This window comes from Balaenoptera physalus (genome assembly GCF_965194825.1).
Source record: "Balaenoptera physalus genome assembly, chromosome: 10".
Lineage (NCBI taxonomy): Eukaryota > Metazoa > Chordata > Mammalia > Artiodactyla > Balaenopteridae > Balaenoptera > Balaenoptera physalus.
In genome coordinates this window covers 62414431-62439892 of record NC_138889.1, presented here as the reverse complement: position 1 = coordinate 62439892, position 25462 = coordinate 62414431, and the positions used below count along the sequence as shown (strand labels likewise).

The window sequence follows — 25462 nt, the reverse complement described above, 5'->3', positions numbered from 1 at the left end:
AAAGACATTTCTTCAAAGAAGATATACAAGTGGCCAACAAGCATATGAAAAGATGCTCAACATCACTAATCATTAGGGAAATGCAAATCAAAACCACAATGAGATACCACTTCACACCCATTAGGATGGCTATTATAAAAAAACCAGGAATTAAGTGTTGGTAAGGATGTGGAGAAACTGGAACACTTGTGCACGGGTGGTAGGAATGTAAAATGTGTAGCTGCTTTGGAAAATGGTATGATGGTTCCTCAAAAAGTTTAACACAGAATTACCATATAATCCAGCAATTTCACTTCTATTCTTTCAATTCTTTTCAGTTTTAATTTCTATTCTATTCTTTCAATTCTTCCTCCCAAAAGAGTTTGAAAGCAGGGACATGAACAGATATTTGATTACCAATCTTCATAGCAGCATTATCCAGAATAGCCAAAAGGTAGAAGCAACCCAAGCATCCACTGAGATGAGGGGATGAACAAAATGTGGTATATGACAACAGAATATTATTCAGCCTTAAAAAGGAAGGACATTCTGACACATGCTACAACGGATGAATGCTAAGGACATTAATATTAAGTGAAATAAGCCAGTCACAAAAAAGATAAATACTGTATGACTCTACTTATATGAAGTACCTAAAGTAGTCAAATTTATAGAGACAGAAAGTAGAATGTTGGTTGTCAGGGATTTGGGGGTTGGGGGACAGGGGAGTTATTTTTTTATTTTTTATTTAAATTTATTTATGGCTGTGTTGGGTCTTTGTCGCTGCACGCGGGCTTTCTCTAGTTGCAGCGAATGGGGGCTACTCTTCGTTGTGGTGTGTGGGCTTCTCAGTGCTGTGGCTTCTCTTGTTGTGGAGCACGGGCTCTAGGCGCACGGCCTTCAGTAGTTGTGGCACGTGGGCTCAGCAGTTGTGGCACGTGGGCTCAGTAGTTGTGGCACGTGGGCTCAGTAGTTGTGGCTCACGGGCTTTACAGCGCAGGCTCAGTAGTTGTGGCGCACAGGCTTCATTGCTCCGCGGCATGTGGGATCTTCCTGGACTAGGGCTTGAACCCGTGACCCCTGCATTGGCAGGCGGATTCTCAACCACTGTGCCATCAGGGAAGCCCCAGGGGAGTTATTGTTTAATTGGTATAGAGCTTCACTTTTGCAAGATGAAAAGAGTTCTGGAGATGGATGATAGCTATGGTTGCACAAAAATGTGAATGTACCTAATGCCACTGAACTTTATATTTAAACATGGTTTAAATGGTAAAGTTTATGTTATGTATATTTTGCCACAGAAAAGGGCACAGTTTCTTTTGAAATGTAGCACAAGGAAAACAATTTAACCCAGTTTCAATGTATATTACCCATCATAGCTAAAAGGCATATATTAATTAAAATCGAATTGAGTGTAAAAAATGTATTTGAGTATTGTCCATTATATTAAAATACAAATAATATTTATCTGAGCATAAATATCTGACAGAGGTAGGCAAAGTAAGAAGAATAAAGACTGGAGAATAGAGGAGATTGGCTTGTTTTTTATATACCTCTGAACTATAAACTATTAGAATAGGCATGTTTTATTTTTTATTTTTTAAAAATAAATTTATTTATTTATTTATTTTTGACTGTGTTGGGTCTTCATTGCTGTGTGCGGGCTTTCTTTTAGTTGCAGTGAGCGGGGGGGCTACTCTTCATTGCGGCGCGCAGGCCTCTCATTAAGGTGGCTTCTCTTGTGGTGGAGCATGGGCTCTAGGTCCATGGGCTTCAGTAGTTGTAGCACATGGGCTCAGTAGTTGTGGCTCATGGGCTCTAGAGCGCAGGCTCAGTATTTGTGGCGCACGGGCTTAGTTGCTCTGCGGCATGTGGGATCCTCCTGGACCAGGGATCGAACCTGTGTCCCCTGCACTGTACTGGCAGGCGGATTCTTAACCACTGCGCCACCAGGGAAGCCCCTGTTTTACTTTTTAAATTAAAAATCCAATAAAGAAGAAACAGAATAGGCTCAAAGGTTTCTTGGTTTCTAGCTACATATAAACACTTACTTGGCTACTTTTCCCTATGTTTAAACATGCAAAGGCACTAATGCTTACACATTAAGGATATAAGGAATGGAGAGTCAGAACTGGGCTTTACAGTAGAACAATTAATTAAAATACCAAATACCTACTATATGCTGAACACTAAGCTAGGCTCTTAGATATGAAATGAAGGACGCTGTCTGCATTGCAGGAGTTCACAACCTAGAGTGGGAAATGAGCACAACCAAATGCTAAGTGCACAGAGGGCCCTGTGAATATGGAAATGTGAATTGAGAAGAAGGTCAGAGATTTCCTGAGATTCAATGAGTCAAAAAGTATAGGCTGCCTATAACGTCAAGTTCTACTCTTTATTGAGCTAATGTGATTTCTCTTGTGTAATTATCACTGACATTTTAAAAGACTCTCTTCAACTGCTATTTACCTAATAAAATTCTAAAGAACTGGGGGAAGGAGAGGGTTCCTGAAGAATAAATAGTACATATTTCTTGTCACATTTATTGCCTCCATTTCAAAGCCCCTGTAATAGTCTCATTTATAACTATTACTGAAAATTCTCCACAGCTGAGTGCCTCACGTGCCTCATCTTACAAATAATCATGTATGGTCAGTCAGATCAATGACAAAATAGACTCAAATCTTGATCTTTCAAATTATCTCAGGCTTATGATTCTATTATTTTCCAATAGGGCGCCATATAAAAGATGAGGTTCACATGCAGGAAACTGCCGTGAAACTAACTTAAACATATTTATATATACTTGGAAGACATTGCCTTTATATTCTAGTAAAGGTTATAGACATTAAAAAAAAACTGGGCATTACAAAAAACAAAACAAAACAAAACACCCATACATCTATAAAAACTAAAATTAAAGCCAATGTGGGCAGAACATGTTTCCAAAAATATAGCATAAGGAATGTTAATATGTACTGTGCTTTGGCACTGGGAATCAATCCAATACATTTCATTTTGGCAACGTTGTTTGATACTGAACATTCCTTTCTTCCTCCTTCATTTTGAGTTCATTTTTTGATTCTCACGGAAGGACTGAAAGGTTGCAGTGACAGCAATAGGGGTCACTGCCACATGCTTTTGCCTTGCTCTAGCAGCTTTCCAAAGTATGTCATCTCAGGACAATTTCTTCCTTTTTCCTCTTCCACCCTCTGTAACTTAGCTGTTGCAATGCCTTCTTGACCAAGCATTTCTAAAATCACATTCTTCCTGTTTCTTAACAACTGCTCACTTATCCCTTTTCCTTCCTGTCATCTGACAGAATTTTAATCAAAACTGTTCTTTCTAGCTGTATTAATATTTTTCCTTTCTTAGATGTTGTAAAATGCTTACTCTTACTGCAAGGGCAGAAAAGAACTTTTCCAAGTTGGTTTTAGTAGCTGACCTCCTGTATTCAGCAAAATTATCTCTGAAGAGCTTCATCAGCTTTATGGGCCCTGGATCTGACAGACTTGGGTCTGAATGCTGACTGTGCCACTTACTTGCTATATGACCTTGGGCAAATTATTTGACTTCTCACCTTCAATGACCTCATCTCTATAATGAAGACAATTACTTCTTAACAAGGTTATCCTAAGGATTAAGTGAGGCAATACTTAAACCCTTAACACATGCTTAGTACATAGGAGGTACTTAATACATCATTATTGTTTTTATGAGAAAAGGAGAATATAGATTAAAAAAATCTGGTGATATCCAGCATAGAGGAAGGCAGCTCCCTATAACTGGCTAGCAGAACCTCTGAATTCCATCTAGACAGAAAAGTGATCACAGTGAACATCATTCCAGACACAACACAAGTATATTTTAAAAAATGATGTTGAAAATATCAGCAAAATGGATTTCTGTTTCCAGGCAAGATGGAATATTAGAGACCAGATTTAAACTCCTTCCAGACACAACTAAAAAACTGTTCAAAATATATGAAAGAACAGTTTTCAAGACACTGGACATCATGTGATGAAAGTTAGTGATCCTTGGTGGATGGGAAACAAACAATTTCCCCAACTTACTGTGTGAAAAAAGTTTCCAAGCTGAGATATAGCAGGAGGGAACCCAAGAAAAGGATGGTGGTCTCCCTGAATTGAGGATATGGAACTGGGAATTCAGGAAGGTCAAAGTGGCTAGAGTTTGCTGGGTAGAGTAATGAAGAAATGCAGAGAGAACTCTGGAAATCTGCAGAGGGTCCCCCTCAAGTCTTCAGCTAAGTACTGATCAGCACATATATGTCAAGAACTACCTGAAGCCAGCAATAGAACCACCCAAAGGATTAGAGGGAACAATCCTCAGCATTCACATAGGTCTGGGAATATTTCCTATTCCCTCTTAACAGAGCAGAAAACCTCATAAGGCACAGGGCATCATGTAGAGAACTGAGAAAATCAGTAAGGATACAGAAGACTTGAACAACACTATAAACCCACTTGACTTAATTGACATTTATAGAACATAACAGCTAACACCAGCAGATTATATATTCTTTTCAAGTACACATGGAACATTTACCAAGATATACCATATAATGGGCCACAAAACAAGTCTCAATAAATTTAACATGATTCAGGTATGTTATCTGACCACAATGGAAATAAATTATGTCATTAATAGAAAGGTATCTGTAAAATTCCCAAATATTTGGAAATTCAATAATACGTCTAAACAACCCATGAAACAAAGAAGAAATTAAAAGGCCAATTAGAAAATATTTAAAACTGAATGAAAATAATAACACAATGTATCTGAATTTGTGTGGTATCTGAATTTGTGTGGTGGCGCTTAAGCAACATGTAGAAGGAAATGTTTGTACCAAATGCCTATATTGGAAAAGAAGGAAAGTCTCACATCAGTGACCTTAGCTTCCACCTTAAAAAATCAGGAAAGAGCAGATTAAATCCAAATTAATCAGAAGAAAGGAAATAATAAAAACCAGAGCAGAAATCAATAAAATAAAAAAAAGAAAAACAACAGGCAAAAAAGTCAATGAAGTCAAAAGCTGGTTTTTTTTGTGAAGATACATCAAATTGATAAACCTCTAGTAGGATGATCAGGGAAAAAAAAGAGGAGACACAAATAAACAATATCAGGAATAAGAGAAGTGATGTCACTACAGATTCTCCAGACAATCAAAGAATAATTAAAAATATTATGAGCAACTTTATGCCAATAAATTTGGCAGCTTAAATGGAATTGACAAATTCTTTGAAAGATACCTATGATCAAAGTCCATTCAAGAAGAGTAAGTTGAATAACCCTATCTCTATTAAAGAAATTGCATTTGTTGTTTAAAAAACTCCCACAGGGGAACTTCCCTGGTGGTCCAGTGGGTAAGACTCTGAGCTCCCAATGCAGGGGGCCTGGGTTCGATCCCTGGTCAGGGAACGAGATCCCACATGCATGACTCAATTAAGGAGTCTGCATGCCACAACTAAAGATCTCGCATGCCGCAACTAAGACTTGCCGCAGCCTAAATTAATAAAACTCTCAAAAAAAACTCCTCCAGGTCCAGATAACTATTGTGGTGACTTCTACTAAACATTTAAGGAAGAAAAAAATTCTACATAAGCTTCCAGAAAATTGAAGAGGAGGGGATTCAAATTATTTTATGAGACAAGCATTATTCCAAAACCAGACAAAAACATTATAAGAGAACTATAGACTAATAAAGTATCTGCCATAAATAGACATAGAAAAATGCTTATCAAAATTTTAACAAGTTAATTCCAATCAATATATAAAAAGGACAATATACCAAGATCCAAGTGGAGTTAATCAGGAATGCAAAGTTGGTTTAATATTTGAAAAATCATCAATGCACTTCACAGTACTAACAAACTAATAAAGAAAAAAATCATTTGACAAGATCCAACATCCATTCCTATCAGCAAACTAAACAAAAATAGAGGAAACTTCCTTGACATGGTAAAGGGCATCTACAAAAATCCTACTGTGAACATCATACTTAATGGTGAAAGACCGAATGCTTTCTCCCTAAGTTTGGGAACAAGGCAAGAACATCTGTTGGCTCTTACCACTTCTATTCAAGCATTGTACTGGAGATTGCAGTTGTTACAGGAAGGGAAAAAAGCAAGCATGGAAGGAAGTAAAACTATCTTTATATATAGGTGACATGATTATCTATAGAGAAAATCTACATAAAAGCTACAACAACTAATAAATGAGTTTAGCAATGTTGTAGGATACAAAATCAATATACAATAAGCAATTGTATTTCTATATGTTAGCAATGAACAATCAGAAATTGAAATTAAAAAATCATTACGATAGCACTATGAAATAGAGATAAGTTGACAAAAGATGTGCAACACCTATACACTGAAAACTATAAAACACTGCTTAGAGAAATTAAAGACGATTGGAAGACTCAATAATGTTAAGATGTCAAATATCTTCAAGCTGATCTACAGATTCACTGTAATCCTAATGAAAAAATCCTGGTAGGTTTTCTGGTAGAAAACTGATTTTAAAATTCATATGGAAATGTGAAGGAACTAGAATATCCAAAACAATTTTGAGAAAGAAGAAAGTTGGAAGATTTACAATCTGACTTCAGGACTTTAAAGTTATAATAACTAAGACCGAGTAGTACTGTCATCAAGCTAGACAAATAGATGAGTGAAACAGAACAGGAAGTCCAAAAATAGACCCACACATACATGGTTAGTTGATTTTTTGACAAAGATGTGAAAACAATTCAGTGCAGAAAGGACAGTCTTTTCAACAACAACAAGAAAAAAGAATTTTACTCACTCTTCTTATGTAACTCACACTGAATCACAGATTTAAATGTAAAACCTAAAACTATAAAGCACAGAAGAAAATCTTTATGACCTTGGGTTAGGCAAAGATTTCTTAGTTATCATACCACACTATGATCCATGAAAGAGAAAAAAATAAGTTGGACTTCATCAAAAAAATTTCTGCTCTTTGAAAGGCATTGTTAAGAAAATGAAAAGACAAGCCACAGACTGGGAGAAAGTTATGTAAATCATCTATCTGATAAAGGATTTGTATCCAGAATATAAAAAGAACTCTCAAAATGCAATAAAAAGAAAACAAACAACCTAATAAAATATGGTTGAAAGATCTGAACAGGCACTTCACTGAAGAAGATATACAGATGGCAAATAAGCATATAAGAAGATGCTCAACATTATTAGTGAAATGCAAATTAAAACTACAATGATACACTACTGCACACCTATTAGAATATCTAAAATTAAATAGATTGACCATACTAAGTACTGGCAAGGTAGTGGAACAACTGGAACACTAGTACTCTATTGAAGGGAATGTAAAATGGTACAACCACTTTGGAAAACAGCCTGACAGTTCTTAAAATGTTAAACATATAGCCACTGTATGACCCAACCAAACATACATTCATAGCAATTTTATTTGTAATATCCCCAGACAACTCAAATGCCCATCATCAGGGTGAATGGATAAACAAATTGTGGTATATTCATACAACAGAATACTACTCAGCAATTAAAAGAAATGAACTATTGATACATGCAACAACATGGATGATACTCAAAATAATCATGCTGAGTGAAAGAAGCCAGACAAAACAAATTGTACACTTTTAAATATGTGTAATCTATTGTATGTCAATTATACCTCAGCGAAGCTGTTAAAAATATCAGTAAAGCTTGGGAATTTTAATGACAACTGGTCACACAGTATTTGAAGATGCTATAAGACCATTAATTATATCAAAATAGGGCAGTCAGTGATTCACCAGATGCTTAAAAGAAAAAAAGGAAAAAAATGCACAGCAGTTGAAATGAATCATGATAAAGGTTAGAGGAATAAAGGGTCATCCACAGAGTAAGAAAGTATAGTAAAGAGCAGCGCTTTAGAGGCAGGCATCTCTGGGTTCTAATCCCAGCTCTCTCCACTTACAAGCTGTGTGCTGTTGGGTGAGACAGTTAATTCTTCTAAATCTATCTTCTCATCTGTAAATACATTCAGGATGGTTGTGATCATTAACTGAAATAATGTATGAATGTGCCTGACATGGAACCTGGTACAGAATAGATGCTTTACCAATGTGAATTCCCTCCTTTTGGTAGTATTTTAAGCTTAGTTGGTAGAACTGGAGTAAACAACTTATCTTGAGGTTCAGATTAATATTTTTGAACATGTAATATATGTAAGGATCTGTGTCAGGTACTTTACTTGTTATTATGGCTATGGAGAAAGTCTAAGAACATAACACAGCTAGAGACACTTCTCTTAGAAGTGAAATGCTCTACATTTTTTCAATGCCCTACTTTGGTCTTGGCTGTCAGTAAGTGAGAGTGGTTCCCTCAATCTGTGGACACCAATGCAACAGACATTATAGGTAATTCCCAGCACCTGGCAAAGAGTATCATGAGCAGTGCAGGCTCAATACATGCTTACTGAATTGAATTAAACTGATGTTACTGGGAATTTGAAATGTTAGTTTCATTAAAAGTGTGGACATTTTGAATATGGAGTTTAGTCCAATAAAAAGACGACTGCCCATTTGGAAATAAAGTAAATATAAAAGCAATTGAAGATTGTTGCAGGTGTGCTCCATTATTTTCTACAGTTTACATTTATTTCATTACAAAAATCCATTGTTTCTTTCTTTGGGATTTAGCTCAAGCCAACAAACAGATTTTTGTATTACAAAAACAAAGCCCGTTGGATGCAAGGACTATAAGGCATTATTGAGGCAGATGGGAATCAAACTAGCATCCTAAAGGTTTAAAATCTTTATTCTTGTCTTTCAAACACATATTCAACATGGTCTTCATAATGAGTAGAGTTAGAACTTCTTTCTTTAATTTTTTTTTAAAATGATTTAAAAAAAATTTATTTATTTAATTATTTGGCTGTGCTGGGTCTTAGTTGTGGCACACAGGATCTTCGACCTTTGTTGCGGCATGCAGGTTCTTTAGTTGTGGCATGCAAACTCTTAGTTGCGGTCTGCGAACTCTTAGTTGCGGCATGCATGTGGGATCCAGTTCCCTGACCAGGGATCAAACCTGGGCCCCCTGCACTGGGAGCACAGAGCCTTAGCCACTGGACCACCAGGGAAGTCCCCTAGAATTTACTTCTGTGCAACTCTGCAAAATGCTCATATACTTAGGGAGACTACACAACAGAGTAACTGTCCGGATGCCTTGGCATGGTAGTTGGGGGAAGTGGCTGAAGACAAGGAAGTTATGTAAACACTGTCAGCTATAGTTTGAGAATCTAAGGGGGAAAAAAAGAGCAGAAAGAACAAAAATAAACCAACCTCAAACTAAAAATCTCTGACTCAGTAGTTCTACTTCTAAGAACATATCTTACAGAAAAAAATCTCCAGCATGAAAAAAACATGCATACAAATGTTTTAAAGAGTATTACTTAGAATATGCGGAAGCAATCTAAATATTAAACCTAAAGAGAACAGTTAAGTGAACACATTCCTGATGGAATACTATACAGACATGAAAAGAATGATTATGAAGATCAACCATCAATATGGAATGTTAAATAAAAATATACAAAATTAACTTTATTATGATAAATATGTTCAAAAAGGAAGAGTAGAAAGAGGAAGGAATTCAATCAAGTTGCTAACAGTGGTGTTATAAGGATGGAGCTTTTGTCATTTTTTTCTCTACTGTACTTCTTAATTTTTTATTATCTAGTTATATAACTTTTTCTACTCTACAATTAATATAATTTCAAAATTAGCTTGTAAACTGGGTATGGGTTTTTGAGTAAGAGAAGGCAAGAAAATAAGAGAAGGAAAGGCCCAGAGACCAACCTGGGTGCAGGGGCAACGTCAGTTATGCAGCAGAGGGGTCACCCCCACACCCCAAATCTCAGTAGGGGCAGGTCAGAGTTGCACAGCATGAAGGGTCACCCCCAAATCTCAGGTTCAGGGTCAGTGCAAGGCCTGTTTTCATCAGTGGGAGAAAGAAGGGGTCCTCCACTGACAGAACCGGTTAGAGGCCCGGCAAGAAGAAATGATTTCAAAACCAAGACTTAAAAAAAAAAAAAACAACCAAAATACGTTAGAAGACGGATAGGAACGGCCGGAGGTGAAGGAACGAGGGCAAGTTCTTCACCCAGAAGCCCCACGAGATTCTGTTGAATGAAAAACCGTGTTGATCGCCAAGCAGCTAACTCAGGTTCACGTAAACCAGCCCCCAAACTTGTTTTGAACTTGCACTGCACCCGCATTCGCTGTACAATTAAAACAGCCCTATCAGTATTCCTATTCCGAGAATATGGAGATGAAGAAAAAACAAGAAATTCTGGTAGAGGTTGCATTATTTAAAATACTGACTTACATAACTGCACTTGGCTTTTCAAGTCCTGGTGCTCTAAATGCAAGGGTTGATTCTCTCAAGTTCCTCACCCTGTGCCCCCCCCAAATACAATTCTAAGACTGGCAAAAAAAAAAAAAAAAAGAAAATAAGAGAAGGGAGGGATGAGTGACAGAAGGGGTGACTGGGTCACTAGCAGCAATCCAATCATAGGAAGCTGTATGTAGACTCTGGTTAACCATCAACTGAATAATTATATCAGTAGAATGCTCTCCTTTTAAAAAAAATTGCTATATTCTGTGTTTTTTTCCTTCCCAATCCTATATCCTGTACCACAGCTTAATACAGAAGGCAAAGAGTTAATACTCGAGTAAATATAGTTCTATCCTTATTCTATAAGGTAAACAGACTCTATATTTTAAAAACATTTATCTTCTACAGGGCACTTTACACCAGTAATGTCTAACAGTACTATTAACCATGTTTTCCAGATGGAAGGGAATTCTAAACCTGATGACTAATGCTTTTGTTGGCATCTATAATGGAAGAAATAATTTGGCCCTCAGAATGTGTATTTATGCTCCCTGCCCCTCGCCAGCCAGCTGTCAGTATGAAGAGATACAAATCCCTCTGAATTATTTCAGGGCTGTCATTTAAAATCAGGTTAAATAAATATTGGGACTTCATTAAACTATTTTATGCCTACACTTTTCCTTTATTTATATTGTTATATCCCTCAGCCGAAAGTGGGAAGAAACAGGCTCCGTAAGAGTGACTAGAGGGAAGAAAGAGTGGAATGGGATTGCAAAATGCTCCTTTCACAGAGGATATGACATGTCTCTAGATGAGCTGCTGTTCTGCGAAAGTTGTCAAAAATACCCAATTTATTCAACACTTACAACCAGACTGTACTACTCACTGCCAGACACTATACTAGGGACATCTCCTTCGTTTCCTTCCTTCATACTCAGAAGTCTGTCTTTATCTCCTGTTAAAATTCTTCAAGGATTATCTTGAATGACATTTCCTTCATGAGGCAAACTTCTCTCCTATTTTTCTAGCTGGTATAGGCATACCTTGGAGATACTATGGGTTTGGTTCCAGACCACCGCAGTAAAGAGATTATCACAATAAAGTGAGTCACACGAATTTTTTGGTTTCCCAGTGCACATAAAAGTTATGTTTACACTATACTGTAGTTATTAAGCATGCAATACCATTATGTCTAAAAAAATTTACATACCTTAAGAAATACTTTATTGCCAAAAAATGCTAACCATCATCTGAGTCTTCAGCGAGTCGTAATCTTTTTGCTGGTGGAGGGTCTTGCCTCGATGTTGATGGATGCTGACCGATCAGGGTGGTAGTTGCTGAGCGCTGGGGTGGCTGTGGCAGTTTCTTAAAATAAGACAGCACTGAAGTTTGCTGCATTCATTGACTCTTCCTCTCATGAACGATTTCTCTGTAGCATGCAGTGCTATTTCATAGCATTTCACCCACAGTAGAACCTCTTTCAAAACTGGAGGCAAACCTCTCAAACCCTGATTTATCAACTAACTTCATGCAATAGTCTAAATCTTTTGTTGTCATATCAACAATCTACAACATCTTCACCAGGAATAGATTCCATCTCAAGAAACCACTTTTTAAAAAAAATTTAATTTAATTTAATTAATTTATTTTTTTGGCTGCGTTGGGTCTTCATTGCTGCGCACGGGCTTTCTCTAGTTGTGGCAAGCAGGGGCTACTCTTCGTTGCGGTGTGTGGGCTTCTCATTGCGGTGGCTTCTCTTGTTGCGGAGCAGGGGCTCTAGACGCGCGGGCTCCAGTAGCTGCAGCACACAGGCTCAGTAGTTGCGGCATGCGGGCTCTAGGGTGCGCAGGCTCAGTAGTTGCGGCATGCGGGCTCTAGAGCGCAGGCTCAGTAGTTGTGGCGCACGGGCTTATATGCTCCACGGCATGTGGGATCTTCCTGGACCAGGGTTGAAACCTGTGTCCCCTGCACTGGCAGACGGATTCTTAACCACTGTGCCACCAGGGAAGTCCCAAGAAACCACTTTTTTTGCTCATCCGTAAGAAGCAACTCTTTATCCATTGAAATTTTATCATGAGATTGCAGCAATTCAGTCACATCTTCAGGCTCCACTTCTAATTTTAGTTCTCTTGCTATTTCCACCACATCTGCAGTTACTTCCTCCACTGAATTCCTGAATCCCTCAAAGTCATCCATGAGGATTGGAATCAACCTCTTCCAAAGTCCTGTTCATACTGAAATTTTGACCTCTTCCCATGAATCATGAATGTTCTAAATAGCATTTAGAACGGTGAATCTTTTCCAAAAGGTTTTCAATTTACTTTGCCTAGATCCATCAAAGGAATCACTATCTATGGCAACTATAGACTTATGAAATGTATATCTTAAATCATAAGACTTGAACATCAAAATTACTCCTTGATCCATGGGCTACAGAAGGGATATTGTGTTAGCAGGCATGAAAACAACATGAGTCTCACTGTACATCTCCATCAGAGCTCTTGGGTGACCAGGTGCATTGTCAATGAGCAGTAATATTTTGAAAGGAATCTTTTTTTTTGAGTAGTAGATCTTAACAGTGGGCTTAAAATATTCAGAAAACCATGTTGTAAACAGATACACTGTCATCCAGGCTTTATTGTTACATTTATAGAGAATAAGCAGAGTAGATTTAGCGTAATTCTTAAGGGCCCTAGGATTTTCAGAATGGTAAATGAGCACTGGCTTCAACTTAAAATCATCAGCTTCGTTAGCCCCTAACAAGAGAGTCAGCCTGTCCTTTGAAGTTTTGAAGCCAGGCATTGACTTATCTCTAACTATGAAAGTCCTAGATGGCATCTTTTCCCACGATAAGGCTATTGTGCCTACACCGAAAATCTATTGTTTAGTGCAGCCACCTTCATTAATGGTCTTAGCTAGATCTTCTGGATAACTTGTTGTAGCTTCCACATCAGCACTTGCTGCTTCACCTTGCACTTTTATATTATGGGACTGTTTCTCTCTTTAAACCTCATGAACCAACCTCTGCTCGCTTCCAACTTTTCTTTTGCAGCTTCCTCACCTCTTTCAGCCTCCATAGAATTGAACAGAGTTAGGGCCTTGCTCTGGATTAAGGCTTTGGCTTAAGGGGATGTTGTGGCTGGTTTGATCATCTATCCAGACCTCTAAAACTTCTTCCCTACCAGCAGTAAGGCTTTTTTGCTTTCTTATCATTCATGTATTCACTGGAGTAGCACTTTTAATTTCCCTCAAGAACTTTTCCTTTGCATTCACAACATGGCTAACTGTTTGGCTCAAGAGGTCTAGCTTTTGGCCTATCTTGGTTTTCAACATGCCTTCCTCACTAAGCTTAATCATTTCTAGCTTTTGATTTAAATTGAGAGATGTGCAACTCTCCCTTTCACTTGAACACTTTGTAGGTTATTAACTGGCCTAATTTCAATATTGTTGCATCTCAGGGAATAGGGAGGCCAGAGAAGAGGGAGAGAGACAGAGGAATGGCTGGTTGGGGGAGTAGTCAGAACACACACAACATTTATCAATTAAGTATCCCAATGGGTGAGACTCATGGTGCCCCAAAACACTACAGTAGTAACATCACAGATCACTGATCACAGATCATCATAACAAATATAATAATAATGAAAAAGGAAACCTTCACTTCATTAAAAAATGCAATTATTTGTGAAGTGCAATAAAATGAGGTATATTAAGCTTTTCTGATAGCATTTCACAAAATCATGAGATTTTGGAGCTGGAAGGGATCTTAGAATCTCTGAAACCTAGACTTTTTCCAAGGTGTGTTGATGAGTTAGGAGTTAGCAATTTCGAGTTTGCTACACAATAGCTCAGTCATACACTGCCATGTATTGTTAAGATCCATAAAAATCTGTCTGCTCTACCAGCTTGTAAGCTCTTTGAGGAGAAAGACCAAGTCATCTCCAATTTGCCCAGGAAGTAGGCACATAAGTGATAAGTGCCTACCCAGTTGATTTAGTTAGAAAAGGAGCTAGTCTGAGGAAAATCATGTGTTTGATTGGTTGCCAACAGTACTGCTGAAGAAGCCAAAAGCACGAATGTGCCTGGAATTTGCTATCGTCATAAGTTCTGTTCAATAGAATAACCTGAATTAGATGGAAATTGTGACTTTTAAAAGATGCAACAGTAAGAGACATTCCATGAGACAGAGCAACTCTGCTGTACTAGAAACAGGGCAAGTTCTTCTAACCCCAAAGTTATGTGGGTGATATGGGCTTATTTCCCCCAGTTAGATTACCATTAATAGTGAAATAAAAATAAACCTTCAATAGATTGTTTTTCCTTAATATGCACACCCACACACAATCCTTTTTAAATATGCAAGTGTATTCTCATTAGAAAATCAGAATGCTATGTGAAAAAAACTGACAAAACTTCCAGGAATGTTCTTAAACTTTGGCCAATTTCTCTAGCAAGGATTCCTTTTATCTGAAAGGCACAAACAATGAAGAGGCACTATGGATACAGTGGAAAGTCAGGAGATTAGAGTTTTAGCTTTTAGTTTGCTACTATTCCAGCTATCTATCAATTCATTCTCTGTCCTTCAACAGACATTTATTGAGTACCTACTATGTGCCAGGCACTTTGCTGTGCAGAGCAGTGAACCAGGTAGGCATGGAAATTACATTCGAGAGAAGATAGACAATAAACAAAAGAAAAGAAGAAGACAAGTATAGATTGTAATAAATGCCATATGGAAATAAACTGGATGAGAGAGAATAATGGGTAGGGAGAAAGCAGCAGAAAATACTTTAGTTTGACCAGGGAGGCATTATACATCTACCTATGTAGTATCAGGCAAATCACTGAACTTTTCTGATACTCAGATCTCCAGGATGAAAAACTAAGGTTGAACTGGATGACATCAGAGTGGAAAAAGCCCTGGATTTGGAGGAAGAAAACTTAAGCTTGAGTTCTGGCTTTGTCTGTAAAACCATACCTGCAGCACTGTCTCCCTGATGAAAGATACTGTGAGCAGAATGTGATAGCCCTTGTGAACTAAACAGACTAAGCCACAGACTGTTCCTTTCCCTTCTTTATGATTGTTTACAACTCCCTGGATGTTTATTTTCATTACCCTGGGAAGACCTCTGAAAACTTTAGAAACATCAGACTAAAATTTTTATCCTGCTACCTCCAGACAAGAAACATATCTACTTCATGAGTGGTATAATGATAAACCTACTAGTCATAACATACTTTTCACTGCACATTTTAAAAAAAGCACTATTTTTTTCTTCTCTCTTTCTTTCCTGCACTAAATTTAACTCAATTAGTGATAGACTAAAGGAAAAAACCCCAAACCATTAGCAAAACCATTATTTTTTCTTTAAAATTTTGGCTATTATCAAGTTTGGCTACATAGTCAAAGAATAGTATCCTCCAGTGAAGTCAGCCCATTGTATCCAAGAGAAACCGTACCGAGTGTAACGTTCCATTATTGGTCACTGCAGGAAGGCGGGCCCATCGCTCATTTTCCAGTTCTTCCATCACTTGGTTCATTGCACTCTTTAGCCATGTGTCCACGGAAACACCAATCTGCTTTAGTAGGTCCAGCCGGGCTTCAGCTTTCAACTTAATTATCTAAGAAAACCAAGAAAATGGTCAGAAATCAGAGCATTTTTTTCCTCAAATTGATTGTTTTTAAGTTATTCCTGATTTATTAATTAGAACAATCTTGATGTTCACTAGCAATTCTTCCTTGGCATAGATGTTAATTTTTCACTTGGCGAGAGGGAGAGAGGAACAGGGGAAGAAGGGAAGAGGGAAGGGAACACAAGAACAGGAATCAGAGCTTGCTGACAATGGCAAAAGGCACACTTGCATTTTGACAAGTTACATCAAATATAACTTATGAAAAGGAAGATGTTAATGCACCATAAAGTCTGCTTTCCTTTCCTTTTAATAAGGCTACGCCTCAGAACATCCCCAAATTTAGCATTTTCAACAGCCTTCTAACCCATTTCCTGGACTTTCTCTTCTCCTCTATAATCCATCTTTTACAAGTCTACGAATGATCTCATCAGTCACTTCCTTGCTTAAAAACTTCCACAATTCCTGACTGCCTACTGAGTACAGATTTTATATTAAATTATGACGCAGCTGTCAGAAACAGAAGATATTGAGAATAAAAAGTTCCTGTGCTCCAAATTCAAGAAAAGGAAACACTGTCTGTTCTTTGGCTCTTGTTCCAAGCCATAAGCAAGTAATCATAGAATTAGTTTAAACCTGTCCCAATCAAACAGTAACTGCTTTACTCCAATAGCCATGCCTCTGAGTCAGCCAATCTGTGACAGCCCCAAGCTTCTGTAAGGCAGCCAGTCAACCACAGCCTCACTCGGGTAATCATCAGCAGTTAAGCTTCCACTCCTGCTTCCAATAGTCCATCAATCCCTACACACCAGTTAAAAGCTAGTCTGTAATACATGCCCAGTTTTGAAAATCTGCCAATCCCTGAAATCCACACTTCTCAAAACCCTTTGCATTGGTTCTACTTTGTCAGAAAGATTATATTTTGTAAGTATCATTCTCTTTTGTTTTAGCAAGTAGTAAACTCAGCTTCATTCTTCCTCATATTAGAGTGGTTGTCTCTTCCTTCAACATTTGAAGGCGCCACAGAGATAATTTTGAGGACCTTCACTTGATGGCCTTCTGTGGACATCTTGGACAAACAAGTATGCTCACTGAGCCCTTCTGGTATGCGATTTTGATCACTCTCTGGATTCTCTGCTGAGGGAGTTGGTATCAAAAAGGATCTGAGATCTGACTTGTTTCACTGAGCTCTCATTGCTGAATTTATATTGTATTCCTAAGATTTTAAAATGAGATAAAGGGACTTCCCTGGTGGTCCAGTGGTTAAGATTCTGCCCTTCCACTGCAGGGGACACGGGTTCGATCCCTGGTTGGGGAACTAAGATCCCACATGTGGCATGGTGTGGCCCCACACAAAGAGATAAATTCATATTACATAAAATTCACCATCTTAGTCATTTTCAAGTACACAATTCAATGGTTTTGGATATCATATAGACCTTTATATAAAGTTTTTTGCTTGCAGGCACACTATTTGGTAAACGGTCTTGTAAAAATCTTATTCTTCTAATAATTTTTTTTGGTAACAACTTTACTGAGATGAAGTGCACATATCATACAATTCACCCATTTAAAGTGTATAATACAATTGGCTTACAGTATATTCACAGATATGTCCAATTATCACAATTTTATTTTTTTTTAAACTTTTTTCTATTGGAGTATAGTTGATTAACAATGTTTGTGATAGTTTCAGGTGTACAGCAAAGTGATTCAGTTATTCATATACATGTATCTATTCTTTTTCAAATTCTTTTCCCATTTAGGTTGTTACATAATATTGAGCAGAGTTCCCTGTGGTATACAGTAGGTCCTTGTTGGTTATCCATTTAAAATATAGTAGTGTCACCCCAATTTTAGAACATTTTAATCATCTCCAAAAAAAACCCCATATCCTTTAGCTATTGCTCCCCTATCACTTATTCCCTGTAGTCTCTGGGACCACTAATCTACCCTCTCTCTCTATAGATTTGCCTATTCTGAACATTTAATATAAATAGAACCATACAATATATGGTGTTTTGTGTCTGGCTTCTTTTACTTAGCATAATGTTGTTGAAGTTCATCCATGCTGTAACATGTATCAGTATTTCATTGCTTTTTATGGATACTGTGGGTAGAACACATTTTGTTTATCCATTTGTCAGGTGATGGGTTGTTTCAACTTTTCAGCTAATATGAATAATGTTGCTACAAACATTAGTATACAAGTTCTAGCGTGGACATATGTTTTCATTTCATGTGGCTATATACCTAGGACTGGAATTGCTTAGTCATAAAGTAATTGTATGTTTAACCATTTGGGGAAATGTCAGATTGTTTTTCAAAGCAGCGACCTCATTTAACAATCACACCAGCAGGGTGAGGGTTACCATTTCTTCACATCCTGGCAAACACTTGTTAATGTCTGCCCTTTTTGATTCTAGCCATCCTAGTGGGTGTGAAGTGGTATCTCACTGTGGTTTTGATTTGTATTTCCTTGATGACTAACGATGTCATCTTTTCACGTGCTTACTGATCATTATATATCTTCTTTGGAGAAATGTCTACTCAGAACCTTTGTCCATGTTTAAATTGGGCTGTCTTTTTACTGTTTTGATTTTGCCTTTGTCTTTTTATTGTAAGTTTTTGATGTATTCTAGATCAAAGTCCCCTATCAAATACATGATTTGCAAATATTTTTTTTCCCATTATGTGGGTCTTTCACTTCTTGATAGTGTCTTGTGAAGCATAAAAGTTTAAACATTTTGATTAAGTCCAATTTATCTATTTTTTTCTTTTGTTGCTTGGGCTTTTGGGGTCTTATCTAAGAAATAAATCCAAGGTCACAAAGATTTATCCCTATGTTTCTTAAAATAGTTTTATAGCTTTAGCTGTTACATTTGGGTGTTTGATCATTTTGAGTTGAGTTTATTTTTTTATATGGTGTGAGGTAGGGGTCCAACTTCATTCTTCTGCATGTGGATATCCAGTTGTCTCAGCACCATTCTAGTATGCATTTTAAACTAATACAAGCAATGAAGTGTTTTTGAAAAATAAGTGAACCAACAAACCTCTTCTTGGAAATTATAAATGTAAGTCATTTAACTGCTGAAGCAAAGAAACAAAGAAAACAGAGAGAGACAGAGAGAGAGAGAGAGAGAAGTATATTCTGTTTTCTCAAATCCAAGTAATCTAGTTTTCATAAGATTTATTTTTGTCAGTACTTTACCAAACAATTGAGGAACATGGTATTTGCAAACTTAGATTTTTAGACTGCAGTTCCCGAATAAACAGTGCTAGCTTTCCTTTAGAGTTCCAACTGTTTATATTTTAACAACTATTTAAAAGCAGAATTTTCCAGCATTTTCAAGTGAATTTTGATGATCTGCCAATTGATTAAAATTCGGGAGCACAGCTCTCTGAAACTTGATGACATTAAAGATACTGCTTGACCAAATCATTTTTAGAACTTATAAAAAGAGAGAGATTTTTATTTATTTATTTATTTTTGGCTGCTTTGGGTCTTTGTTGCTGCATGCGGGTCCCCCAAGTTGCGGCGAGGGGGGGGTCACTCCTTGTTGTAGTGCGCGGGCTTCTCACTGGGGTGGCTTCTGTTGGTGTGGAGCACGGGCTCTAGGTGTGCAGGCTTCAGTAGTTGTGGCACATGGGCTTAGCTGCTCCGTGGCATGTGGCATCTTCCTGGACCATGGCTCGAACCTGTGTCCCCTGCATTGGCAGGTGGATTCTCAACCACTGCGCCATCAGGGAAGCCCAAGACAGAGCTTTTTAAAATGATGTTTTAAAAAGTCAGATCTTTTAAGATATATAAACTTGGTGTATTAACACTGTCAACCAACTTTAATGTAAAATTGAACGTAAGCATATCCAAGTGTCATGCCATACTTGAGTTTAGGAAAGTTTGTTTTTTTTTAAATAAATTTATTTTATTTATTTATTTATTTTTGGCTGCGTTTGGTCTTCGTTGCTGCGCGTGGGCTTTCTCTAGCTGCCGCGAGCGGGGGCTACTCTTTGTTGCGGTGTGTGAGTTTCTCATTGCGGTGGCTTCTCTTGTTGCGGAGCATGGGCTCTAGGTGCACAGGCTTCAGCAGTTGTGGCTCACGGGCTCTAGAGCACAGGCTCAGTAGTTGTGGCACATGGGCTTAGTTGCTCGGCAGCATGTGGGATCTTCCCGTACCAGGGCTTGAACCCATGTCCCCTGCATTGGCAGGAGGATTCTCAACCACTGCACCACCAGGGAAGCCCCAGGAAACTTTTTGACAGTTATAAAGTCTGTAAATCTAATTTGGGCTTAATTAACTTATCTTCAAAATATCATTTCTCTAAGGATAAGAACTGTGTCTATTTGTAACCCTACTATTTAGGTCTCTGCATATAGTAGGAAATGAATAATGGTAGAGAATAGTTATTGGGTTGGCCAAAAAGTTCGTTCAGCTTTTTATGTTACGAAAATCCCAAATGAACTTTTTGGCCAACCCAATATTTGCCACTCTAAATTACCTTTGGTATCTTAAAAAAAAACCCACCCCAAACAACTTTTATCATTTGTCCTAGGTACTATATGATTATACTATTTCATTTAATCCATACAATTCTGAGAATGGATATTATAAACTCTATTTTATAGATGAGAAAAATGATTTAACCAAGGTCATATCAATTCTGGTAAAAGGTTATTCCCAATGAAACATGGGAGTCTCCATGTAGTCCCCTCCCACATTGATTCTGGGCTTGTCCATATGATTTTCTTTGGACAATGGAACATATGCAAATCTGATAAAAGCACAGGCTTGATAAGAGTGCAACTAGGACTTGATTTCTTGGTATGTGCCTCTACCATGTGAGGAAGCCCTGTTTAGCCTATTTGAGGATGGAGGACCATATGGAAAAAAGGCCCAGCCCTCTAGCTGAATGCAGCTCTTTGAGTAATCATAGGAAAAACCTGCAGAAGAACTGCACAGACAACACCCAGATGATGAAAGATAAAAAATCATTGCTGTTTCTGCCATTAAGCTGGGTGGTTTTTTTAAAGTCAGCAACAAATTATTGTATTCAAATAATTTAATTCCCAAATATCTGGGGATTTTCCAGATATCTTTCTGTTACTGGTTTCTAATTTAATTCTGATAGGTCACAGAATATACCCTGCATGGTATCTATTCTTTTAAACTTACTGACACTGGTTTGTGGTATAGTATATGGCCTTGCTAAATATTCCATGTCCACTTTATTTATTTTTATTATTTATTTTTATTTATTTATTTTTTGGCCACACCGTGTGGCTTCTGGGAGCTTAGTTCCCTGACCAGGGATTGAACCAAGGCCCTCAGCAGTGAAAGTGCAGAGTCCTAACCACTGGACCTCCAGGGAATTCCTCCATGTCTACTTTAAAAGAACATATATTCTACTCCTGTGGGGTGGAGTATTCTATAAATGTCATTTAGGTAAAGTTGGCTAATAGTGTTATTCAAGTCTTCTATATTACTGATTTTCTAGCTCCTTGTTCTTTCAACTACTGAAAGGAAGGTTGAAGTCTCCAACTACAATTGCACATTTGTCTATTTCTTTGTTCGGTTCTATCAGTTTTTTACTCCATCTATTGTGTAACTCTACTATTAGTTACAAACACGTCTAGGACTGTTATGTCTTCTTGATGAACTGACCTTATTTTTAATCATTATGAATCATCCCTCTTAAAATTTCTTATCCTGCTGTCTATTTTGTCTGATATTAATATAATCACTCCAGTTTTCTAAAGATTAGTGTTGCTTCCCTGTGGTGAGCAACAGCTGAAATTTCTGCTCAGTTTTTTTGCCTTCTAGCTGTTGTTTCTTGCCAAGTTCCTTGGAGTTTCTGCTGCACATGTCTATTTAGGTTTAGCCAAGGATTTGGATGGTTATTTATATGCAAATTTGAGAACTCTCCGACATCCAAGCTCAAGCCAGTAAGATTTAGGCTCTCTGCTTGAATTTTTTTAAATAAATAAATAAATAAATTTATTTATTTTTGGCTGCGTTGGGTATTCGGTGCTGGGCGCAGGGGCTACTCTTTGTTGCGGTGCATGCGCTTCTCACTGCAGTGGTTTCTCTTCTTGTGGAGCAGGGGCTCTAGGTGTGCAGGGTTCAGGAGTTGTGGCTCACAGGCGCTAGAGCACAGCCTCAGTAGTTGTGGCACACGGGCTTAGTTGCTCCGCAGCATGTGGGATCTTCCTGGGACAGGGCTCAAGCCCGTGTCCCCTGCATTGGCAGGCAGATTCTTAACCACTGCGCCAGCAGGGAAGCCCTTCTCTGCTTGAATCTTAGTTGTACAGCCCCTCACAAAGAGCTGTAAAATGTAAATGTCACCAGGTATAGTCCCATTCTTTGAAGAGTCTTTTCCCCTCTAGATTTTATATGCTTTGGGTCATTTTCCAGTTTTATCAAATAGGTATTTTAAATATTTTTACCCTTATTAATAATTGTTATCTAAAAGAGGATATAAGCTAGCCCCTTATTATCAGAAGCAGAAACCCTTGTAGAGATATAGTCTACATTCAAAGAAATCTTAAATTTCACTCAGTAATTTACTATTAATAATATTTGCATTGTAATTTTGAAACCGTTTAATATAGATGTAGGATAAGGCAAATAAAATATCGTATAATATTATTAGGAACTAAAAATTTCAATATAAGATAAAAAGATATAAATATAAAATAAAGAAGTTTAATAAAATCTTTCCAATTTTAAATCTGAATTGAAAATATCAATATGAACTCATGATTTTAAAAAAATTCCTAGCTCTAACAACAAAGGAAGGGCCAAGAAATAAATGATACCCATAACAATAAGCACCTTCACAGCCTAGACTTTGGTGTCTAAATACTATTCTATATTAAAAGAAAGCAGAGCTTCTTGGAGAAAAGGCTAATTCTCAGTCTGGGCAGGGAAAATACAAGGTGAGCCTAAGATAGCTTGTTGTGCTAGAAAGCAAAAAATGTTCAAAGACTAGCGGAAGTAATGTCAAAAGGACACAGAAGTCAGCTTAAATGGACTCTCAATGGCCAAATTTAGACAATATTGGGCTTAAAGAAGGACAACTGTAATACTGAAAATAGATTAAATGAATACAAATCTATAATAAATTGAGAATACATAAGGTGGGACTCCATGAGGAGACGTAAAGAATAAGTACTGGGGAAAGAACATCTACCGTGGAGCTGTGAACTGAAAAACTCCCAGAGATTGTATAGCGCTGAAAGATGTTGCAGTTCCATCCAGCCAGAGTTGAGAGACCAGAGACCTTGTTGGATACTCATGGCAAAAGAAGAAACTGCAGAAAGGAAATTCATTAGTAATAAGGCTAAATTAACCCTACTGGAAAGAAAGGCTACTCTAAACCAACCCAAAGCTTAAAAACAGGCCTTGAACAGATCAAACTGAGCTGGCTGCCCAAACAAAACTCAACAGGCTTTAAAATAAGAAAAGAGAATCCAGAAACTCAACAGCCAAACAGTCACAATTTCTAGTACTCAGTAAAAAATAGTACTAAGTATTTGAATAGCAGAAAAATATGAGCCATAACCAAAGGAAACATCAGTCAATAGAAAGAGAGCCAGAAATCACAGATATGATGGAATGAGTAGATGAGGACTTTAAAGTCACTATTATAAACATACTTAAGGATTTAAAGGACAACATGAAGATAAACAGGAGTGAACTGGAAGATATAAAGAACCAAACAGAATTCATAGAGCTAAAAATGTAATATCTGAAATCACAATTCACAGGATAGCCTTAATAGCAGGTTATACACTATAGAAGAAAAGATTAGTGAACTTGAATACATAATAACTCATCAAACTGAGATTATGATAAAAAATAAGGCTGGATAAAAGTGTGTGGGGTGATCTTTACATGCGACGTGTAGGACAATATCAAGTGATCTAATATTCATGTTGTTGGAGTTGAACTAACCTATATGACAGAAAGTAGATCAGTTGTTGCCTGGTCACAAAAGAACTTTTTGGGGTGATAGAAATATTTTATATCTTGATTGTGGCAGTGGATATTTAGGGGTGTGCATTTATCAAAGCACATTAAAGTGTTTACTTGAAATGGTTACATTTTATTTTATGTATATTATGCCTTAATAAAGTTGATTTTTAAAATTCCATGACATAGTAATAATACTTAAGAAAGGGAGAAAAATACTCATTTGCTGTCCCTGGAGGTGACTAGTACTTGTTAATTGCAATGGAAAAAGAAAAAAGAACTTTAACAGTAGAAAGATTTGGTAGTGCCACCTGAATTGAAAGTGACTATTCTTAGCATCAGTAGTGAGAAAACTTGATAAAACCATACTGTGATGAAAAACACAGCATAATTTATAAAGTATTCTTGCCTAAAATACAGACTATAATCAGACCTTTAAACTTAACTTCCATTTTATAGTATAGAAATAAACACATATTTAATATTGCAAAATATTAATAGTTGAATTTAGCATATTGGAAAATATATATTTATTCTTCATCTTTTTTATATGTTTGAAAATTTTCACAATAAAAATTGAAGAAAGTGATTAGTTAAGAGGTCTACTAACATACTACATTATAAGAGTACAGTGAAACCCCACAATAACAAGTCTGGAGGTAATATAAATTTGGATATAATATGATTGGAAATTTTGTTTTTATAGCAGGGTCACCCTTAGCATTTCATTAACCTTGTAGTAATGAGGCCTCACATTTTATGCAGCTGAGGTTTTTAGACTTCTCTTATAGCATTATGGCAAGGGTCTTACCATTTTTGAGTCATTGAGTACAACAGTGACATTGTAATTTTGAATTCCTCATGTACAAGAGAAACTTATGAGATGATAATTTAAAAAAATGGTATCTATTAAAATGTGTTTATATAGACAAGAAGTGATTTTATTTTTGGTTTTGTTAATTCATTTGATACCATGTATTTTGGCTTTCAAATGAACATTCAATTCAGATCATAAAATTTAGTTAATATCTTGGAGAAAGAGTCATATAGTTTATAGTTCCTCCTGCAGACCTTAATACCTAACATGTATAAAATGTCATTAAAAATTTCCGGGTATCTTTGACTTCTTACATTAACTTCCTCCTCTTTGTGTTAAACATTTCACTGTTAAAAAAGAGAAAAAAACTGCCCTCAACCCAAATAAAGGTACAATTTAAACACAGAAAAAAATAATTGTATCCTGAAACATAAGTCATGTACAGCTTCCAAAAAGGGCATTTAAAACTCTTGGTTTCTTGGCAAGCTACCTTAAAAATAGGTATGATATGTCAGATCAAGAATGTGTGTGTATCTGTATGACAAAAGGCATTTCAAAAAATTCAAATACCTAAATACCAGGTTAAGAAAATTGTTATTAAAATTTAATTTAAGCAGTTATTGCCTCATTCCAATTCTTAAATTAGTCAGGGGCTG

The 25462-nt window shown here is 37.0% G+C and overlaps 1 protein-coding gene across 6 annotated transcripts in view; it reads right to left on the bottom strand.

Annotated features, from left to right (window-relative positions):
- The window catches only part of FCHSD2 (FCH and double SH3 domains 2), a 319223-nt gene that overhangs the window by 15711 nt on the left and 278050 nt on the right, over positions 1-25462 (bottom strand). For all 6 annotated transcript variants that reach the window (XM_082411265.1, XM_082411263.1, XM_082411261.1 and 3 more), the window contains one exon: positions 15846-16007. In XM_082411265.1, coding sequence (XP_082267391.1) covers positions 15846-16007 — 162 coding nt within the window. The remainder of the gene's footprint in view (positions 1-15845; positions 16008-25462) is intronic.